Source organism: Vitis riparia, chromosome 12 (assembly GCF_004353265.1).
Source record: "Vitis riparia cultivar Riparia Gloire de Montpellier isolate 1030 chromosome 12, EGFV_Vit.rip_1.0, whole genome shotgun sequence".
In the NCBI taxonomy this organism is placed as follows: domain Eukaryota; kingdom Viridiplantae; phylum Streptophyta; class Magnoliopsida; order Vitales; family Vitaceae; genus Vitis; species Vitis riparia.
The window spans coordinates 18891559-18914742 of NC_048442.1; the positions used below are offsets into that span (position 1 = coordinate 18891559).

At 38.4% G+C, this 23184-nt stretch overlaps 1 protein-coding gene across 2 annotated transcripts in view; it reads left to right on the forward strand.

Annotated features, from left to right (window-relative positions):
* LOC117926684 (two pore calcium channel protein 1B) overlaps nucleotides 1-23184 on the forward strand; it is a 98113-nt gene that overhangs the window by 71657 nt on the left and 3272 nt on the right. For both annotated transcript variants that reach the window (XM_034845903.1, XM_034845904.1), the window contains exons 15-19: nucleotides 11267-11374; nucleotides 17589-17652; nucleotides 21640-21808; nucleotides 22036-22100; nucleotides 22353-22443. In XM_034845903.1, the coding sequence (XP_034701794.1) occupies nucleotides 11267-11374; nucleotides 17589-17652; nucleotides 21640-21808; nucleotides 22036-22100; nucleotides 22353-22443 (497 nt within the window). The remainder of the gene's footprint in view (nucleotides 1-11266; nucleotides 11375-17588; nucleotides 17653-21639; nucleotides 21809-22035; nucleotides 22101-22352; nucleotides 22444-23184) is intronic.

Below are 23184 nucleotides of genomic sequence, written 5' to 3' on the forward strand. Positions count from 1 at the left end.
TTGCTGTCAGTTTTTTTCTTCGATTCCGTTGGAGTCAAGCTACGCCATTCAGCGTGGTTCCGTTTTTTTCTCTCCTGTGGTGTATAATAACCATCGTGGTGGTGCGTCCTGTTCGCAAGGTGTGGTGGTTCCCATAGAAACCTCTAACCGTAAATTTAAAGACCAGCCTCTCCTTAGGGAAACTCTTAGCAACCCTGAGGTGCGTGGTGTCTCAGGTGAGGCCTCGTTCCCAGTGCCAGAACCTTCCACCCTCCCGTTGGAAGGTTTTCAGGTTAAGGGGCTTACGCCTCGGAAGATGGTCAAGGTTCAGTTGGTTCTGGAGAGTTTGAGGGTTAGAGTTGTCAGGGATAATGGAAAAGGTGTGGAAGGAAAGAACAAGAGTGCTTTCTCTGAGGACAAGGTTTATTCCAGAAGAAAGAAGAAAAAAGACTCTGGAACTCGAGGAGAGGATTAGTTCTGGGTGTGTGTTGTGTTGGGTTGTTTTTGTTTTCATGAAGATCTTAAGTTGGAATACAAGAGGTTTAGGATCTAGGAAGAAAAGGAGGACTGTGAGAAGTTTTTTAAGTACTCAAAACCCAGATGTGGTGATGCTTCAGGAAACAAAGCGTGAAATTTGGGATAGGAGGTTTGTGAGTAGTGTTTGGAAAGGTAAAAGTCTGGATTGGGTTGCTCTTCCTGCTTGTGGGGCGTCGGGGGGGATTGTGATATTGTGGGATTCAATTAAGTTCAAGTGTTCAGAGAAGGTGTTAGGATCTTTCTCTGTTACTGTAAAATTGAACTCTGATGAGGAAGGGTTTTTTTGGTTAACCTCAGTGTATGGCCCGAATAAGGCTGTGTGGAGGAAGGACTTTTGGATGGAGCTTCAAGACTTGCATGGTCTGACTTTCCCAAGGTGGTGCGTAGGAGGGGATTTTAATGTGATCAGGAGGATATCTGAGAAGATGGGTGACTCTAGGTTAACAGTCAACATGAGGTGTTTTGACGAGTTTATAAGGGAAAGTGGTTTGTTGGATCTCCCTCTTAGGAATGCGGCTTTTACATGGTCAAACATGCAAGTCGATCCTATTTGCAAGAGGTTAGATAGGTTTTTGTTCTCTTCTGAGTGGGATTCTTTTTTCTCTCAAAGTATTCAAGAGGCCCTTCCTAGATGGACCTCTGACCATAGCCCAATTTGTTTGGAAACTAATCCTTTAAAATGGGGGCCGACTCCTTTTAGGTTTGAGAATATGTGGTTGCTCCATCCTGAGTTTAAAGAGAAGTTTAGAGATTGGTGGCAAGAGTGTACGGTTGAAGGTTGGGAAGGTTACAAGTTTATGAGGAAATTAAAGTTTATTAAATCAAAGTTGAAAGAGTGGAATGTAGTGGTCTTTGGAGATTTAAGAGAGAGGAAAAAGCTCATTCTTACGGACTTAGGCAGAATTGATCGAATTGAACAAGAAGGGAATTTAAATCTTGATCTGGTTTCGAAAAGGACCTTAAGAAGGAAGGAGCTAGAGGATTTGTTATTGAAGGAAGAGGTACAATGGAGACAAAAATCTAGGGTTAAGTGGATTAAAGAAGGGGATTGCAACTCTAAGTTTTTTCACAGAGTGGCCACTGGAAGAAGAAACAGGAAGTTCATAAAGTCTCTGATTTCTGAGAGGGGGGAGACTTTAAATAACATTGAGATTATTTCTGAGGAGATTGTAAATTTATTTGGGAATCTCTATTCCAAACCCAAAGGTGATTCTTGGAAGATTGAAGGGATTGATTGGGCCTCTATTTCTAAAGAGAGTGCAATTTGGTTGGATAGACCGTTTTCTGAAGAGGAGGTTCGAATGGCAGTTTTCCAATTGAATAAGGAAAAGGCCCCTGGCCCTTATGGCTTTACTATAGCAATTTATCAAGAGTGTTGGGATGTGATAAAAGAGGATCTTATGAGGGTGTTTTTTGAGTTCCACACTAAGGGGGTAATAAATCAAAGTACAAATGCGACATTCATTGCTATGGTGCCAAAGAGAAGCCAAACTTATAAAATCTCAGATTATAGACCTATTAGTTTGGTTACAAGTTTATATAAGATAATTGCTAAGGTCTTATCAGGGCGTTTACGCAAAGTTCTTCATGAAACAATCTTTGGCTCTCAAGGAGCCTTTGTGGAAGGGAGACAAATTTTGGATGCTGTATTGATAGCCAATGAAGTGGTGGATGAGAAAAGAAGGTCAGGGGAGGAAGGGGTAGTCTTCAAAATTGATTTTGAGAAGGCCTATGATCATGTGGATTGGGGCTTTTTAGATCATGTGCTTCAAAGGAAGGGGTTCAGCCAGAAATGGAGATTTTGGATGAGGGGCTGTTTATCTTCTTCTAGTTTTGCTATCCTAGTTAATGGGAATGCAAAGGGTTGGGTTAAGGCCTCTAGAGGTTTGAGACAGGGAGATCCTCTTTCTCCTTTCCTTTTTACTCTAGTAGCAGATGTTCTAAGTAGGTTGATGATTAGAGTTGAGGAAACTGGGTTAACTGAGGGTTTCCTAGTGGGGAGGGATAGGACTAGAGTGTCCTTATTACAGTTTGCTGATGATACCATATTTTCTCTAAAACCTCTTTGGACCTTCTTCAAAACCTTAAGATTATCCTTTTGGTTTTTGGGCAAGTATCTGGTTTAAAAATCAACTTAGAAAAAAGCTCCATTTCAGGTATTAACACTAGGCAGGAGGTGTTGTCTAGTTTGGCTTTGGTTTTGGAGTGCAGAGTGTCAGAGTGGCCTTTGTCTTATTTAGGCCTCCCTTTGGGAGGGAACCCAAAGACAATAGGCTTTTGGGATCCAGTGATTGAGAGAATTTCGAGGAGGCTGGATGGGTGGAAAAAGGCCTATTTGTCTTTGGGAGGGAGGATTACTTTAATTCAGTCTTGTCTGTCTCACATCCCTAGCTACTTCCTCTCCCTTTTTAAAATCCCTGTATCTGTAGCTTCAAAGATTGAGAAGATGCAAAGGGATTTTCTTTGGTCTGGGGCCGGGGAAGGGAAGAAAGATCACCTAATCAGATGGGAGGTTGTTAGTAGACCAAAGGAGATGGGAGGTTTGGGCTTTGGGAAGACTTCTATGAGAAATATTGCCCTCTTAGGGAAATGGCTTTGGAGGTTCCCTAGAGAAAGGAGCGGTCTTTGGCATAAGGTTATTGCGAGTATATATGGGACACATCCTAATGGATGGGACGCCAACATGGTGGTTAGATGGTCTCACAGATGTCCTTGGAAGGCTATTGCTCAAGTTTTCCAGGAGTTCTCCCCTTTTGTCCGCCTAGTGGTGGGCAATGGGGAGAGAATTCGGTTTTGGGAAGATCTTTGGTGGGGAAACCAAACTTTGTGTTCTCAATTTGCTGATCTCTACAGAGTTATTTCTGTGAAAAACCTCACTGTTTCAAATGTTCTTGGCAATTCCTTACCATTGTCTTGGAATTTTAACTTTCGCCTCAATCTAACGGATTTAGAAATTGATCTCCTTCAGAGATTAATGTCCTCCCTTAATTCTGTGCTTCTTTCCCCTTCTTCATCAGACTCAAGAGCGTGGTCTTTGTCTTCGTCAGGCTCGTTTTCAGTGAAATCTTTTTTCTATGCCTTGTCAAGAGTTTCAAGTCCTTTAATGTTCCTTCCGGCCAAGTTTTTATGGAGCTCAAAAGTCCCTTCAAAGGTTAAGGCTCTCGCTTGGTTAGTAGCACATGGGAAGGTAAACACTAATGACAATTTGCAATTGAGAAGACCCTATAAAGCCCTTTGTCCTCAATGGTGCATTCTTTGCAAAGGAAATGGAGAGTCGGTTGATCACCTTTTTCTTCATTGTCCCGTTACCATTGGACTTTGGCACAGGTTGTTCAATCTAGTAGGTATGATTTGGGTCCCTCCAAGGAGCCTTGAGGACATGTTGGTTATTTCTTTTAAAGGCTTGGGGAACTCATTAAGAGGCAAGACACTTTGGCAAATTGCTTGCCTTACTTTGATTTGGATGGTGTGGCAAGAAAGAAACAATAGGATCTTTGAGGATAAAGGGAGAACGGAAGAGATGGTTTGGGATTTGATCCGGTTTTATTCTTCTCTTTGGGCTTCTTGTACTGAAGCTTTTAGAGGAGTTCCTCTAAGCATTCTACAACTCAATTGGATTGGGGTTTGCGTTTCAAGAGTTTGAAGATTGTTGCGGTTTCTTTTGTTTTTAGAGTTCTATTGTTGGGTGTTTTCCTTGGTATTTGTGTAGGAAGGACCTTTCATCATTCCCTTGGTTTTTTTCTCTTTCTTTTGTCTCTTTTTTCTCTCATGTATTTGTTCTTTTATTAATGTAATCTTCTTTGTTTCTGATAAAAAAAAAAATATCAGCAATTTGTAAGTCAGTGGAAATATGTGGAAGAGTGATAACACGAGCTTCAAAGGCTTCACGGATAGAGTGATAGTCCACTTCAATATGCTTTGTGCGCTCATGATAGACAGGATTGGCCGTGATCTGAATAGCACTTGTATTATCAGCATGTAGAGGTGTAGGATCGGTCTCAGAAAAATCTAACTCTGCAAGCAAACCTTGAAGCCAAATGATTTCAGAACAAGCAAGAGACATCGCCCAGGACTCAGATTCCGTAGATGACTTAAAGGCTCTGTCTTGCTTCTTACTTTTCCAAGAGATCAATGCATCACCTAAGAACACACACCAACCAGTGATGGAGCGACGGGTATCCGCACAACCAGCCCAATCAACATCACTATAAACAGCAAGGCGAGTAGAATTGCCTGCAGAGAAGAACAAGCCACGAGTAGAAGAGCCTTGAACATAGCGTATGATCCTACGGACAGCAGCCAAATGAAGATGACGAGGAGTCTGAAGGAACTGGTTGACTTGCTGTACAGTAAAAGAAATGTCTGGTCTAGTAATGGTGAGATAAACAAGGCTACCCACCAACTTCCTGTATAAACTGGGATTAGCAAGTAAGTCGCCCTCCTCCTTGCGAAGCTTGACATTTAATTCCATGGGAGTATCAACAGAAGTAGCCCCTTGTAGACCAGCTGTAGCCACCAAGTCACTCGCATACTTATGTTGATTGGGGGAAATACCAGAGAGACTATGATGCGCCTCAAGACCAAGAAAATATGTGAGAGAGCCAAGATCTTTCATATGAAAGGACTCAGAGAGTTGAGTTTTGAGCTGACCAAGTAAAGCAGAATCGGAACCAGTGATCACAATATCATCAACATAAACCAAAAGAACAACCATACCCATGTCTGATTTCCGAAGAAACAAGGAAGTGTCATACTTGCTCTGCCTGAATGAAAATTGTAATAAAGTGGTGCGGAATTTATCAAACCAGGCCCTCGAAGCCTGTTTGAGACCATAAAGAGAGTGACGAAGCTTACACACATGTGAAGTCGGAGAGGGAAATTAATAGAAGAAAGTGGAGAAAAATCTGGAACAGGTAAAAATAGTGGAAACAAGCGCCCCACTTTAGGTCCCTTCACGATCGGCTCCCCCGTTACTTGGTCTTGCACATCACAACCATTACCAGAAAAATTAACAGCACAATTGTTATCAACTAATTGGCCAACAAAAATAAGATTCGTGGAAAGCTGAGGAGCAAGAAACACATCAATGAACTTAGAAGAGGCATCGCCGATAGCAGCTATGGGCAAAGAGCTGCCATTGGCAGTCTGAATGGAAGATTGACCAGCATAGGGCCGAACATGACACAAAGCGGTGGGATTATTAGTCATGTGATTAGAGGCCCCCGAGTCCACGTACTAGAGTTTAGTAGAATTGTTACCTTGGAACCCCATTGCTGATAATGCTGAAATTAACATCCGTTGCACCATTTTTGGGGTGCAGTAATCTGGTGCAGGAGGTGCAGGAACAGAGCACGCAGCTGAAGGAGAGTCGTGTGTTGCAGAAGTTGCTACAGGAGGGACAATAACAGAAGTCTGAAATGCTTGGGCCTAACGATTCTGGGGGTGAATATGACATTCTTTGATAATGTGACCCTTCTTCTTGCAATAAGAACAAAACTTCTTAGGACAAGAGGCAGCAATATGCCCATATTCCTTGCAGCAAAAACACTGCAAGTTTTTAGAATGCATAGGTGGTCTGCGTCCTTGGGCAGCATAATGTCACAAGATGCTTCAAATGACCCTCCCCATGGGCTTATATAGGAGGAGGGAAGTTTCTGGAGACTCCTGGAACCATCTACACTAAGCCATTGGAGGGAAGAGTGGAAGGTTCTAGAGAGGCCTAGAGATGTCCACACATCTCTACACTATGGTGGAAGGCATGAGAGGAGTCCAAGGCTTTCAAGAGAATTCTAGAGATCTCTTGTACATAGGGTTGTACATAGAATTGTGTAGGGTATTCTAGAATCTTCTTGATTTGTAAGGAACCCTCCAAGGTTCTATAGAGTTCCATTGGTGCCTATAAATAAGTGAGGGCCTCATTTGGCCAAGACACCATCCAAATCACTTCCTAACCAAGCAAGTGAGTCTTCAAAGCACTTGTAAAGGCTTCCTTGAGTAATAAGAGCTTCCATTCTCTAAGAGTTGCCTACTAAGCTTCTTAAGCTTTCAAGTCGTGAGTATCTTAGCCTAACAAGCTAAGCATTGGGAGCAATGCCGACGTAGCAAGATCAAGTGTCTTGACTTGCTTAAGTGTCGCACAAGCTTAGTGAATGATTAAGTCCGTGACAAGTGGTATCAGAGCGTGGCTACAAAACGGGCGTAGTAAAGGAAGCATGTCGGGCTCTAACGTGGAGAAGACTAGCGAGCAAACCTGTGGAAAAGAGATTGAGCCTACTGCGCAGGACAGGGGCAGGAAGGATAAATATCGTGAAGTCGGTGCCAACATGGAGGCAAGGTTAGCTAAAGTGGAGCTAGCCATGGCGGACACCCGGGAAAGGGTGGACTTGATCGAGCAAGGCATGGAGAAGGGCTTAGAGGATCTAAGGGAGCAGATCCAAGACCTTCGTGAGGGGGTGCTAGGCTCACAAGTTCATCCGGTGTCACACAAGGAGTTCATGTCCTTCCAAGACAAGGTCATGAGCATGCTTGCTAGTATGGAGTCAAGAATAGAGGCCTTGACCACTCGAATTGAGTCCCGAGACCATGAGGTTAGGCAGGAGTTGGCCATCTAGAAGATTGCTGTGTCGGCACGGGTCATGGCCACACAGGAGGCATCTAGGGTGGAAGTGCCGAAGCCACATGAGTTTAGTGGCAAACGGGATGCCAGGGAGTTGGATAACTTCTTATGGCATATGGAGCGATACTTCGAGGCTATCACATTAACTAATGAGGCGGCTAAGGTAAGGACTGTAACCCTCTACCTTACTGACACAGCTACTCTATGGTAGCGTCGGAGGTTTGCTGATATGGAGAAAGACATTTGCACCATAGAGACGTGGGAGGACTTTAAGAGGGAGATCAAAAGGCAGTTCTACCCCGAGGATGTGGCTTACCTGGCTAGGAAAAACATGAGGCATCTCAAGCACACAGGCTCGATATGCAACTATGTCAAGGAGTTCTCTTCGCTCATGCTTGAGATTCCTAACATGACAGAAGAGGAGTTGCTATTCAACTTCATGGATATCCTGCAAGGGTGGGCCGAGCAGGAATTAAGACGCAGAGGTGTTCAAGACGTAGTCACTGCTATGGCAGTAGCAGTGTCTTTAACGGATTACAAGAGGGGAGACTCCTCCAAGGTTGAGTCTTTGGAGGATAACCATGCCATGGGTGGGGGAGACGAGGTCTCAAGGGACCACAATGCTCCTAGAATGGGATCAAGCAAGACGCCTAACGTCCGAGAAGGAAGGGGTAAGGCGGAAAGGAAGGAGTTTACGCCTAAAATCAAATGCTTCCTATGTGATGGTCCACATTGGACACGGGATTGTCCAAAGAGGAAGGCGCTCAGTGCCATGATCGAGGAGAGGGAACAGGAGGACGAAGCACATGTGGGCTCGATGCAGCTACTAGGTGCCCTCCAATTCAACCCAAAGCCTAGTACGCCTAAGACCTCCTTACTATCAGGAGTGCAAGTAAAGGAGGCAAAAGGGGTGCAAGCTGAGGTAGCTCGCACACACATGGACGAGGTCACCAAGGGAAAGGTGAACTGGATGGGTAAGAGGAAGCAACACTCTAAGCATCGAAAGTGCACGGGTCTGCATCTATCTGTAGCCTCGCGAGAGAAGGAGGTGAAGAATATCCTGGCTGAACGGGTCACCAGGAGACAAAGAGTTCCTCCTGTGATAGAGTATCTAGTCTAATGGAAATGACTACCTAAGAGGCAGGCAAGCTGGGAACATGCGGATTCCTTGAGAAGGTTTTGGAAATACATAGAGAGGTTTCAAGAAGAGGCAACGACGAGGACATCGACGACATAGGTGGGGGAGAGTGTCACAAGATGCTTCAAATGACCCTCCCCATGGGCTTATATAGGAGGAGGGAAGCTTCTGGAGACTCCTGGAACCATCTACACTAAGTCATTGGAGGGAAGAGTGTGGAAGGTTCTAGAGAGGCCTAAAGATGTCCACACATCTCTACACTATGGTGGGAGGCATGAGAAGAGTCCAAGGCTTTCTAGAGAATTCTAGAGATCTCTTGTACATAGGGTTGTACATAGAATTGTGTAGGGTATTCTAGAATCTTCTTGATTTGTAAGGAACCCTCCAAGGTTCCAGAGAGTTCCATTGGTGCCTATAAATAAGTGAGGGCCTCATTTGGCCAAGACACCACCCAAATCACTTCCTAACCAAGCAAGTGAGTCTTCAAAGCACTTGTAAAGGCTTCCTTGAGTAATAAGAGCTTTCATTCTCTAAGAGTTGCCTACTAAGCTTCTTAAGCTTTCAAGTCGTGAGCATCTTAGCCTAGGAAGCTAAGCATTGAGAGTAAGGTTGACATAGCAAGATCAAGCGTCTTGACTTGCTTAAGTGTCGCACGAGTTTAGTGAACGACTAAGTCCGTGACAATAAGCTACAGTTGTCGTCCCAGAACTGCCATGAGATTGCTCCAAAATAGCTTGAGTACTAAGGCGTTGCTCTTCGCGAAGTAACTCACCAAAACAAATATCAAGAGAGGGAACATGAGATCTGTTCAGTAAAGAGGAGCAGATAGATTCATATTCCGAACGTAGTTTCATAAGAAACTGATCACGCCAGGTAGTCGCGTGAATAGTCTGAATAGTTGAGAAAGCGGCAATAGGAACATCCGTTGTAACCAAATCAGCATATTCATGCCAAAGAGTCAGAAATGCCGAGTAGTAGTCTTGGATGAAAAGACTACCATGTTGAAACATGGCAATCGCATGTTCTAACTGAAAGCGACGAGCATCGTTATCCTAATGATACCCTTTCTTCAAGTAAGCCCACATAGATTGAGCAGAGCGATGGGGCCGCAAGTGGGTGACAATATGAGGCTCCACTGAACGAAGAAGCCAAGACATGATGCGTGCATCAAGCACAACCCATGAAGGAAAAGACCCAACATCCTGAGTTTTGTCAAAAGTGGATGGTTTTTCAACATCCGTGCCATCAATATAACCCCAAAGGTCTTTTCCCTTGAGAAAAAGTTCAAATTGAAATGCCCAGGTAGAATAATTTGTGTCTGTAAACTTAACACACACAGGTGCGCAATCCATAGAAAATAAATAGAACCCAAGACAAAATGATGGACCAAAAAAAAATCCCAGAAGAAAACTGACCCATGACAGCCACAGAAATACCGAGAAAAATGGTTGTGGTTGGGTGCAGCACGGATCAACACAGACTTGACCGAAAGACACAAGAGGCACCTCCGAAACTGAGAAGACAAAAAAGAATTTGAGGGAAGAAAAATTAGCAACCTTGCTCTAATACCATGTCAAAATATTGTGTGAATGGCCGAATACCTTGGTCTTGAGTTTTGTATATTATATATAGACTTTACAAGGATGCTATACATGGAAAGCAAATAAAAGCAAATAAATTCCCGCATGATTCTAGCCCTATACATGTAAACTATAATCTATCAAATAATGTATGCTAACTGTACAGAATAATAAATGGAGAAATAAGGAAACAATTGTGGGCTAAAATAAGGAAAGAAGTGTGGACAGCAAAGCTGTCCTTTGACACCTAGGACTTAGCTGTTAGATTAGTCAAATATTTTTCTTTATAGGACAATTGTGTTATAGCTAGAAAGTTGTAAAATCTCGGCTTGATTTTAGCCTAATTTGGTGACAACCTTTTATATATATGTGTATGATTCTTATTCAATAATAATAAGAAGAATTGGTTCTAACCAATACTAGCATAAAAATATGATTGATGAAAGTGACTCACATAACATGAAGCAGAGTTGTAGAGCAGTAAGTCATCATATGGGTAAGTGGTATTCTATTGATGTCATTTTATGATTTTGTTAAAAATAAAAAGCAACCTGTGTTAAACTTCTAATTGAACCAAAATCTTAAGTTGTAAGGTAATGAGCTAACAAAATATATCAGGCTGGCTAACACTTAATACTCCATCTCACATGCAGCACCTTCCCTCCAACATATGGTCAACAAATAAAGGAATAAACAGACAAGGAGGTTTGAATGTAAAGCTCTAGTGTCATGTTAAAGTACTAATTAACACAAAAGATTAAGATGTTAGATAAGGGGCCAATAATGTATGTCAAGTGTGTTAACACTCAACATCGATTTGTAGAGTCCAATTAATGTGTGTAAATTGTAATACAAGATGCTAAAACTCAGTTACTGCAGCAAGAATTGTACTATTTAAAATGCCAATACCTCATCAATTTTATGACAAATTTGTGGAAATTCCAAACTTATTTTCTTGAGGGAATTTGATGTACTGGTTTTATATCTTCTTTAAAACAGAATTTGTGTATTTCATCTTTTGACTAGGGAAGGTAGGAGTTTTTATGGATAGCTCTGAACTTTCTCCACTTTTTGTTGCATCTGCTCAAACTATGCCATACTGCAACCTGTATAGATATGCATGGGTTGAAAAGATGCAGCAAAGGTTGGAGTGAGTAATGGCTACACGTTTTTTATTTGTACTTAAATTACAGAAAATCTTAAGCTTACATTCCAAAAACTTGTCATTCATGTATCTTTAGAATTTTGGAAATTACCTTTCAGTGTTTCTTTAGGGTATTCCAAAAAATATCCCTGTTGCATCTGTAAATTCTCTAGAGCTTTCATTGTGTGATTTTCTTTAATGATATGTGATCTGCCATCGCATTGTTATTTTTTATTTCTGTAGGAGATAATTGGTTTCTTTTTCTCCCTCAGGGTGGATATATGTCCTGGAAATGGCTCTAAAAGTTTTTGCATTTGGATTTAAGAACTATTGGAGGGATGATTCAAATCGCTTTGATTTCTTTATAACATGGATAATAGGTAATTGCTTTGTACAACAATCATGAGCATTGATATTTTATATGTTTTCCTATGAAATAAGCAAGAACAATATCAATATCTTATGCAAGTATTATGATGATTGTACTGCCACAAGTTTATTAACAATAATGATTTGTCACATGTTTAAATCATATATGTAATCAGCTTTTAAAAGAAGCCAATCAGAGGTAACAATTTTGTGGCCATGGAATGAAATTGGATAATTCATGACCATATTTAATGAAGAGACTCTAAAAGATGGTAACTTTTAAGTTGTCATGCCTTATATTTCATCATGCATTTTTTAATAGAATGATTACTTAAGTTATTCTAGTTTTACAAGTTTGTAGCTTTGTCATTTTGTGGTCATAGACTCGTAGTTGTTTATAAATGAAGCAGCGGTTTCACCAAAGGGGGGAAATTTGGTTATTGTTATTGACACATAAGTAAGACAGCTTTCTGTTCATATATTAGGGGTTCTTGGGAACCCACTGGTTTACATTTCAAAACTAAAAACATTTTCTAGATCTGCTCTATTTTAAGTAACATTGTCCATTTTCTCCAAAAATTTCAGGGTGCTAACCTTAACATTCTGTCCTTTTAGTTTCTCTATTAAAATGTCTTACATTGATCTCGTGTTTAATGAATACATTTGTTCTTAAATATGACCATATAAAGATTTAATTTCCACAATAATTAATAAATTCCATGCAGACTATTTGAGCTTGGGAGCATGTAGAATCTCTTTGCAGATTAGATAGTACAACTATTTTCAATGAATTAGGGAATTGAGGTAAACAAAGCCAAAATAAAAGTAATAAAAGTAGGAAAAGTTGCAGGAGGGATGACGATGGTTTAGTTTGGGTGCCTAATGCTTTTATCACTTATGTTACTAAACAAAATGCTTGATGAATGGAGGGAGTGCACTTTCTGCCTATATAAAAGAGTAAAGGTAATATCTAGAATTATGCCATCAAGGTATAAATGTAGAGATTTTAGCCTTGGTGGAAAGTGCGATTCAGGCAAGTTCTCTAAGTTTCAACAACTTCCTTGTGGAGGAAGGTCATCACTCTCACAAAAGAAGCAAGGACTTTGGGAATTGGATGTTTGCTTATGTATGATCATTGATTTGTGCCCTTGAAACCGGATTCATTGGGTAGGTTGAGAGGTTTCAGGTTCAAGTCCGCAAACCAATCATTGATCTATCTACATATTTGGGTTACTCTTACACTTGGATCCCTCAATTGGCTAACAAAACAACACATGCATTGGCTAAGAAGATGCCTCAAAACTAAAGGCTTTGTAAGAGGAATCAAAGCCTCCTTGAGTTGTAAGATCTTACCTCTTTTATTGGGCTTGTGAGTTTGTGAAGAATGAAAAACTAATTCTTCTTTATCTGAAAGATTTACATAGTTAATATAAAAATGTAAGAGTTGACCTACATTAGTCTAAACTAGGAAACACCCTAACCCCCCTAAATTAGGAGGTAAAAAATAGGATCTAAATTACAATCAAATTTTTACAACCTATATACAAACAAAATAATAAGTCAATTATTCCCATATTCCCTGGCCAGCTGGTGCAAAAATATTTTGCATCCCAAGGTTCTCAACAATCAGATAAAAATTGAACTAGATAATTTATTGAGCACATGGACTAACTGTTTAGAGGATGAAATGTATGGATTGCAAAGTTCAGTCCAATTTTTCCTTGATGAAATGTCTATCCACTTGCACATGTTTGGTCTAATCATTTTGTACTAGATTATGAGCTATATTTATAGTTGCTTTATTACCATAATTCAACATCATCAGATTTTTCGCTCCCATCATCAAACCTGAGAGTTGTAGAATATGAAGAATTGGAAGGTAAAAAGAATAAATTTCTTCCTTGATTCGAATCTGTACAAACCCACATATTTATATGAGTATTCCTAGCACAAAAAATAGAAACCTTCTTTACCTAATTATACTATATCCTCTTGATTATGGGATTGTCCTAATCTTCACTTTGATTACAAAATTATACAACTATATTTCCTAATTACATTCTTTCACAAAAGTATTATTTTTAGCCAAAGCAGTTCACATATCCCTTGAGTTAGAGCTCTGAATTCTAGCTAACCACTTATCTACCATGTACCCAATCCAATTGGTATCAGTATAAGCTTCTAATTTGAACTCCTTATCTTTCATAGTCTATATACAGACAAAATAATAAGTCAATTATTCCAACATTCCCCTGCAAGTTGGTGCAAATCTATTTTGCATCCCAAGGTTGTCAACAATCTGATAAAAATTAAACTAGATAATCTTTTAGTGAGTACATCAATCAGCTGTTTAGAGGATGAAATGTATGGAGTACAAACTTGTCTTGAGTTCAATTTTTCCTTGATAAAATGTCTATTCGTTTCCACACGTTTGGTCTAATGGTAATGTATTAGATTATGGGTTATATTTATTGTTGCTTTATTATCACAATATAACATCATTGGATCTTTCACTTCCACCCTCAAATTTGAGAGTATCATTTTCAGCCAAAGCAGTTCACATATCCCTTGAGTTGTAGCTCTGAATTCTGCCTTTGCACTAGAGCGAGCAACCACTAGTTGTTTCTTACTTCTACACGTGACTAAATTTTATCCTACAAAGGTATAGTATCTAGTATTTAACCACAAATCTACCATGTACCTAACCTGATTGGCATCGGTATAAGCTTCTTACTTCAACTCCTTATCTTTCTGAAGTAATAGTTCCGTAGTTAGTGTCCCTTTCGAGTATCTAATGATTCTATAAACTGCCTCCGATCAAATTTTCCCTTGGTTTTAGTGTGGACATGGACAAAGGAGACGCACCCAAATATTTTGGAGGGTTTTAAAAGTATACAGTATAGTCAGGAAAAACTTGAGAGAGCACATTCATTAGACTTTTGAATCTTAAAACCCTAGAAGGTACCCTATTTATTAAATATACAGTTGTTGAAATGGTCTCTCCCCAATATGTTTTAGGAACATTGTTTTAAAATAAAAGGGCTCAAGTAACTTCAAGAATATCTCTATTTTTACATCCAACCAGTCTGTCCTATTTGGGGTATCGACACATGAGGAATGATGGATAATTCTCTCCTTTTTTAAGAAAGGTGACAAGATTTGATTAAAATAGTCCCTCGCATTATCAGTCCTTATATTTTTAATGGATGTCCCAAATTGATTTTTGATCATTGCCCAAAAATTGGGAAAAACCTCACTCACATAAGATTTGTGTTTTAAAAGAAAAGGCCAAGTTATTGTAATGCAATCATCAACAAAATACACAAACCATCTTGCACCCGAAATATTGGGAATTTTTTTTTTGTCCCCAAATATCCAAATGAATCAAAGTAAATGGAGAAAAAGACATTGTATTGCTTAATGGAAACGAAACACGATGGTGTTTAGTAACTCACAAATATCACAATAGAATGAGTCAACATCATCGGTTTTAGACAATGAAGGGAACATTTTTTTTAGTACACTAAATGATGGATGTCCAAGGCAAAAATGATCCAAATTTTATTTTTATTAGAAGAAATTTTCTCTAATAGGAGAAACAAGGTTGATCACAGTTGCCATTCTTGATCTCAAGAAGATAGAGTTCTTCCTTTTTTTTAGCATGTCCAATCTTCCTCCCCATAAACCGATCTTGAAAGACACGATGAGTAAGATAGAATGTCACGCAACAATTTAACTCATTGGCAATTTAGTCTATGGTCAGCAAGTTTTCAAATAGTTTAGGAACATGTAACACGTTTTTTATTGAGATAGAGGAGGAAAGAAACACTTCCCCTTGACTAGCTACTGTTGCTAAAGATCCATTTGCTTTCATCATTTTGTTTCCAGGACACGAGTTATAAGTAACAAATAATTGGGAGGAATTTGCCATGTGGTCGGTTGCTCTTGGTCTATGACCCAAGAACTACCAGAAAACATTTCCGAGGCACTAAAGGTGCAAGAGTTGGGAAACTTATGTGTTTCAGCCAATGGGCATCAAGCTGCTGGTTGTCAAAGAGTATTGAGGAGATTTCTCAGCCCTTTCTATCTCCTCTCTGTTGAATCCTCCTCCTTTGAAACATTACAACTTAAATTTTCTCCACATTGAGGAGATTTCTCCACATTCGTCGAGTGGGTTTGGCCTCTCTTCTGTCTGCCTCTAAAGCCACTTGTACGCCCTACTCCTTGTGGTTTCCCATGGAGTTTCCAGCAAGATTCTTTGGTATGGTGAGGTTTCTTGCAGTACATACACCATACACCCTCTCAGTTGTTTGGTTTGAAGGATTCAAGTTTTGGTTTAGCAGTATACTTCACTGGTTTTTCGGCAATATTCTTACCAGTTCCATTACTTGATCGAGATGAACTCATGGTCAATCCTTCAATGGACTGTGAGTCAAGCATCACACTTCGTTGGCTTTCTTCTGCTTGAATAATCGAGAAAACACTATTTAAAGAAGGAAGAGTTTCCTTCCGTAAAACTTGCACCCAAACTTGATCAAAATTCAGCATTAAGTCCTTCAAGAAATTCAAAGATTCTCTCCCTCTCCACAAACTTTTGTAGCATCACTGCATCATTGCTAGACTTCATACGAAAATTCTGATAATCGTCTAATTCGAGCCAAAGACCTCTCATTGCATTAAAATACTCGGTAACGGATAAGTTACCTTGTTTGATGCTTGCAATTTTGGCTGATCTTGTAGATTTGGGCTGCATCCTGTACCTTGGAATAGGTTTGTTTGATGGTTTCCCAAATTTCCTTCGCAGTTGACAAGAACATACACATTCCACTTATTTCCAGCAGCGTGAAATGACTCAGCTTGCCTTTTCCTTTGAAAAATGTCTTTATCACATGTGACCATTGGATATGGTTTTTTCCATTTAACTAGTATGAGACATGGAGATGCTGAAGTTCCTCTTTTATCGAGTTTTTGCTGAGTTTCTATGAACTGATTCTCAGCAGTTGGCATGATGGGATTAATTTTGGATGCTTCTAACACGGCTGGAAGTAAAGGATTGGGGTTTTTTCAGGCTATAATGGCTGTAGGTTTTTCAGAGTATAGATTTCAGAAAAGCTCTGATACCATTTGGACAATTCTGAATTATATTTGTCTGCATTAAACTGTACAGAATTGATCCCTATTTATACAAGAATAGCTACAGAAAACTAAGGAAAGTTGACTAACTAACAATCCCTACAGATCAGGAATTTAAAAACTGTAAAATATAACTACCTAATTAACAGCTTACTGCTGTACAAATCTTTCCCAATTAATCCAGATATCACACAGATTTCAATAATTATATACATTTATAGTTAAATTTTATACCATATCATTTAACTAGTGATATTTAAACTATAATTAACTTCAAGAATTTAATTAATGCTCCAATGGTTTATCTTATATAAAAATAGATAGATTCTTTATCTTGTACCAAATCATTGCATTAGAAATAATTTTATTTCTTTGGATACCACAAAAAACAATTCTTGCTAAAATTAAGAAATTATGTAACCTTTAGAAGAAGGATCCTTGGGTAAAGGAGTTAGGGAGATGAGCAAGTTTGCAAGTTGCAGCGCTCACTTCAGGAGTGGGAGGACTTCTGTGGAAATATATCAACAGATGAATGGTTAGTATAGGATGATATCAACAATAAACTTTTTCCATCACTTACAGTATAGAGAAGAATTGAGTCTCTAAATTGCATATTGGAGAATAGATTACTAAGTGCCTATATTATATTTATGTACGACTTATTAATTTTGTTTGAACCAGTACTTGAGTGAAGAGATGGACAGCCTAGCTTCTGCAGTGGATCTATAAAGAGAATACTAGGTGGCCTAATGGGCACTTTGATGTTGAAGAGAGTAGAAAGTCCTTATTTGAGCTGGATTGAGATAAATATTGGTCCTGATTGTCACTTTGGTGATGGTCCAGGAGTGATGGGATATTTTGAGGAGGATCAGTTGAGGATCTTCCTAGATTTTTCTCGTCTTGCATCATTGACAAATGCACTAATGCCACCATTTTCCTAATTAGGATCTTAGTTTTTCGGAGTATTTATATGTTATTCAGTTTTTTATTGTTATGCTATGAACAAGTAAAAAATCTCACTTTCTTAGGCTTGCATGTAATTTCCTTCTTTGTTGTGTTACATTGATATGACTGATGATTTTATGTTTGCAGTGATCGGAGAAACTGCAACTTTTGTGGCTCCCAGCAGCCTGAGTTTTCTTTCAAATGGGGAATGGTAGGGACATTTGAACACTCATATTACGTGCATATCATGTATCTTATCCCTTTTTCGTGTCATCCAGAGCCTGAATCTTTGTTAGTGAAGTTTGCTTTGATGTTTCCCATAATAAGATTTTATTTTTTCTAAGAGTGGGAGTTTTAGTTTTTGCTATTATAATGTATATGCATTGTTTTTCCTCTCTTTCTCCTAAAAATATCCCCTGAAAATTGGCATTTTTAAAGGAGTTTTCCTTTTTCTCCGAGCTAATTCACCCAAGATTCAAGAGCAAGGGCTCAGCTATAGCCTTACCTGTCTAAAGATTGCACTAGAAATTTTGTACACTTTGGCAACTGGTATTATTTGGCCAGATCCAAATTGAGATGGGGTGCCCACATCAGGTTGAATTAGATTTTAGCTACTAGTATGTTTGTTTTTTTTAAAAAAATTTGAATGAAACAAAAGTCGACAAAGCCAAAAGAGCCCATTATTTTATTTTAGATTTTTTAATCATGACTAAATATTTATTGGAATTTGGGTAAATCATACTAAAATTTTAAGCTACTCAAATTTGGTTGTGAATTATATACTTTGGAAAAGTTTTTACTTGCTGCAAATGAAATACAATGCAGGAGCCATGGTGACATGCTCTTCTCTCTTTCCATTTTTTGTTGTAATAATGCTTGATGAATATCCTCAAATCCATGAGGAGATTCTGGTGGATGCTTGAGGCTCAGGATGGTCCCTAACTATTAGAAAGAATTTGCAATATTGGGGGTTATAAACACTTTGAATTAGTTGTTGGCACTGTTGCACGAGTTTAGGAGAGCCAGATGAAGAGGTTAGACCAACTTTGTAGTCCAGTGTTTTTCTGTGAAGATACCTTTTGTGTGTTTACAACTCCACAAACGGTGGTAGTCTTTCTGAAGTATCTGGCCTTTTATGATTATAACCTAAGAGAGGATTTTGATGACAATGCAACTCCTGTTTATCTGTTAAGTGCAAATCTAGAATTGGGTTGCCTATATAGCACAAATAGAAAGAAACATGTTCAAAAAATATGATTGTATCTTAATTCCTAAATATGGATGTTAAGATGAATGAGTGAAAATGTAATAACTATTGAGCAGGAAATGAATGCATTTGTGAGAAATTAGAGATGGAACCAATTGAGGAAACAATCGAGAAGTTGTGAGGAGGTTCAACTATGTGCAGTGGAGTCTAATAAGCATGTCAGTGTGGATGAGTGATTTGATTAGTTGACAATGCCAGAGGATGAGGAAAACCAAACAGAGCATGGGTAAAGATGGTAAAAAAATGATTGTGAAATATCTGTTGAGAGAGTTGATGGCAATACAAAATCCATGGAGCCAACATGTGTAGGGATTTAGTCTTTGTTCAAGTAAGTTGAGAAACTGGAGAAAGATAAGCCATCTCCATAGATGTCTTTGATTAGACTGGTTTTTATTCACATTCAATCATAGGCTGGTTTTGGTCCATGATTGACTCACCTTCTTTCTGCCTGATATGTAAACATCCTTTGCACAAGATATATACATCTTGTACATTTTATTTTTTCTATACAATATTCTTTATTTACTAACAAAGAAAAATGATGGCGAAATGGATCTAAAGACCTTTTGTAACTCTATGGTAATATTTCACCCATGTTAATGAAGAGTCTTCACCATAGATCTGCTTCTATTTACTGAAATAAGGAAAACCAAATTGTAGGATGGGAATCTGACTTGTAGAGACATAGAAGGCCCCAAGAGGACTTATACTGAATCAGCAGAAGGATAAAATCCCTGGTCACTTGCAAGGCTGCTCCATACCCATAAAAACCACACAAATTAAAATCCACAATCAAACAAGTCTGTTTGATCCTAGGAATTAGAAATTAGGGATGATAGCTTGGAATTTTGATGGAATGATTCCTTTAATAACGCAACACAGTCAACTCCATTTGTTAGAACAGCTTCCATCTTACTCCAGCTATCAATTTTGTTCTACTATATTGTATTTGCCAATGAAGTGTTTTATTCTTGTCAATAATCCATGGGAAAGAGCAAGAACAGGGTTCCAAAATTGTAAAAATATTACAGCAACAAATACTAAAGACAGTCTAGCATCATCCATGTTCCGATTATTGAGTTAGGCATTCCCCATTAGAATGGACACAATGAATTATAGCTACCCACCTCTTTATCTGGAATTTTAAACAATTGCATGATCTGTGAATGCTGCATTAATAGTCCAGGCTTAATCATTCAGCATCAAGAAAGCTTACTCATTAAATCCTTGATATGAGCCATAATGCCGCAAGAGAATCCCCTTAAAATTTATGGATTCTCCAGTTGCTTGACCTGTCAGATACAAACCAATCATATAGTCAAATGAAAATTTGATCTGTCTGAAGGTCTTTATAACGCCATAACTTCCATTGATAAATTGAATATCCACCATTCAGGGAAATGTTTAATACCTCTCCAAACACCATCGTCCCACCCACTTGTTGGAGTCAATAGATATATGATATTAGCAGCTTTGGAACAGAGAAAACTTCAGAAGGCCCAAGTTCTGTACCCTTTTCTTTGTACCTTGATGCTTCAAGTTGGAAACTTACAGTTATTAGGGCCTTTCCAACTTACCTCCATTAAGTATAAGAAAGAAAAAGACTAGAATCTAAGATAATGCTAGATATTCCTGCTTATATATGAGGCGTTTATGGTACACCTCATATTTTGGACGGTTTGAAAGGCAAGAAACAACATTGCATTCGATAATGAGGTTTTTTCTATCCAAAAGCTGAAAATGGATTTTGTTTGCTTTCTGTTATCTAAGTTGTTTATAGATGATTGCCCACTGACTTAGTAAGATTTTTTTTGAATGGTTGGGTACTTGTTGAGGTTCATATTCTGTTTTCTTTTGTTTGAGCCTTGCTGGTGAAGGGGAGGATTGTTCTCTTGTATTCCTTGGGTTGCTGTTTTGTCAGCTCTTTTTAGTTTAATGTAAGTGATGGGGGAAAGCCTTTTAAAGTTTATTCAAGGAAGAAAGTGAAGACCTAAGTAAACTTTAAGTAGGATTAATATTAATTAGAATTGAATTGGGATTGGTATTTGTTGGAGTCTAATTAGGATTAGCTAGTTGAGTTATAATATAATTAGAATTTGAGTCATGATAGGTTATTAGAGTCCTAGTAGACTTTGGATGTTATAATTAGAATTAGAATCATAATAGGTTATTAGAGTCCTAGTAGACTTTGGATTTCTTAGAGAAGCTTATAAATAGACTAATCAATGTAAATCAAAGGAATGAATTTGATGAATAATATTATACTTTCTTTCATTGCAAGGTTGCAACCCTCAATGGTGAGACTCCATTGATTTTCTTCTAGGTGAGACTCCTAGAAGGCCTTAGTGAGACTCTAAGGTTTTTCCATCTTTTCTTCATTGTTTCTTCTCTATCTTTATTTCTTATCTTATAATTTTCTCTACCATAAAATTTATTCCTTGTTCCTCTCCTTACACCCTAAAAATTAAATCCTAGCCCACCTACCCTTGAGTGTAGGCAACCATCCTAGGGTTGTCCTACATCAGTAAGTCTTTATTTATAAAAAAAAAATATATATATGAGGTGTTTAAGGTTATGGCAAATATTCCTGCTTATATAGAGGTTGCATATTTTTTTCCTTATTTGCAGGAGAATAAATGTCTCTTATCCATGACAAATGACAATGATATTTCGTATTTTAATGTACAAAATATTTTTAGGTTAAAAGGTCCATTGAGAGAGATATTTTTAAATTATCTTTTGTTTAAAATCTGCTTTACATTTTCAAACCACTCAAAATGCAATGAGGGCCAAGTTGTTACATGTAACTGACTCATGTTCCTTCTCATGCGATAGCAGCAATACTAAGGTCTTTTCTCATGTAGACTAATTTGGCCTCTAACAGAATTTCTTTCATACTATCTTTAATTGTCTCTTGTGTCTTGTCAACAGGATCCGGTACCTTCTTCTTGCAAGAATGTTGCGATTAATAAGACTCTTGATGCGCGTCAAACAGTACCGAGCCTTTATTGCCACTTTCTTAAACCTCATACCAAGTTTGATGCCGTACCTCGGGACCATATTTTGTGTCCTCTGTATATATTGCTCTCTTGGCGTACAGGTACACCGAGTATTCTCCTGTTTTATGTTTAAATTGGGGATAACTCCAAAGATTTCATGGCATCTTCAACTTCACCTGTGTGGTTGAATGGCTATCGCAGTATTAAGCTTTTAATTCTATGGCATGATGTCTTCTAGATAGTGTGTTATTCTTTTAAATAAATTGGGTTTTCACCTTTTTATTACTGTCATGGCATACTATTCATACGTCTATTTATTTATTTGTAGATCTTCGGTGGGATTGTGAACAATGGGAACTCCAATTTGGAAGGAACTGATCTTGAGGAGTCTGAGTATCCTTTTTCATTCATGGAACTCTTTTTGATAAACTGATGATAGTTTCAATTGAACCCCACAGATTCCAGATGGTCTTTATTTGATTATAGACCATGTTTGATAGAACCTTGGTGAACATCCAGTTCATATCAAACATAAACATTTTGCTTGCTAGGAACTGTATTTGCCTATGTTCATTGCTCCTGCAAGGTGTTTTATCTGTAGGCTAAATCTTCAGTTCTATGATTCAATTTTCTTGACGGAGTAAGCTATCTACTTTTCAATTTTAATGACTACCCAAATGGGATGGTGACACTTTTCAATCTGTTAGTCATGAACAACTGGCAAGTGTGGATGCAGGTATCAGTATCACTAGTCTATTATGATCTTTATGTTTTGGTTTTCTTTTTTTTGGCAACTGTTCTAAGATGTTCTATGTTTCTTACTATTATTGTATGATATGTGTCTCCTTAGTAAACCAGCAGCAATCTCCCCATTTATTGTCTACAGCTGTAATTTTGCATGCATGATTATGAAATTTAATGTCCTTCAATATAAAATTGTCATGCCTTGTTCTGGACAGAGTAGGCATGGGCCTGGGCGGCAAGTTATCTTTGTGTTGGATTTATTCCCATTAATAGCACATTTAACCCAAACATGTTTATTCCACCTCTCCTATCCCCCAGCCCCAAACAATTTCCAATCTCTGGTAGAGGGAGTGGATTTGGATCAGAACTTCAAGTTGTTTGCAAGATTATATTCCACATCAAGTGCCTTGGTAATTGCCTGGGAAATCTGCAAAGCCGCCAAACGTTTGAAATAACTCAATTGTTATTTTATTTTTTTGGTTATTTTTATGTACTTCACAATTAAAATTTTGTAGATTTAATTATTTTAAACTACATACTGAAATGAAATATTATGAAAGTTCCAATTCATCAAAAATAAAATCAATGTAGTGAAGGTCATATTGTTGTCATAATAAGCTCATATGATGATTCAGATTGCTTGTCAAGAAAAGTTTCAGAAAGCATTTCTCCATAAGAATGAAAAATAGAAACTTAGAAGGCAGAAGGCAAAGGAAAAAGGGCTCTGAAATTT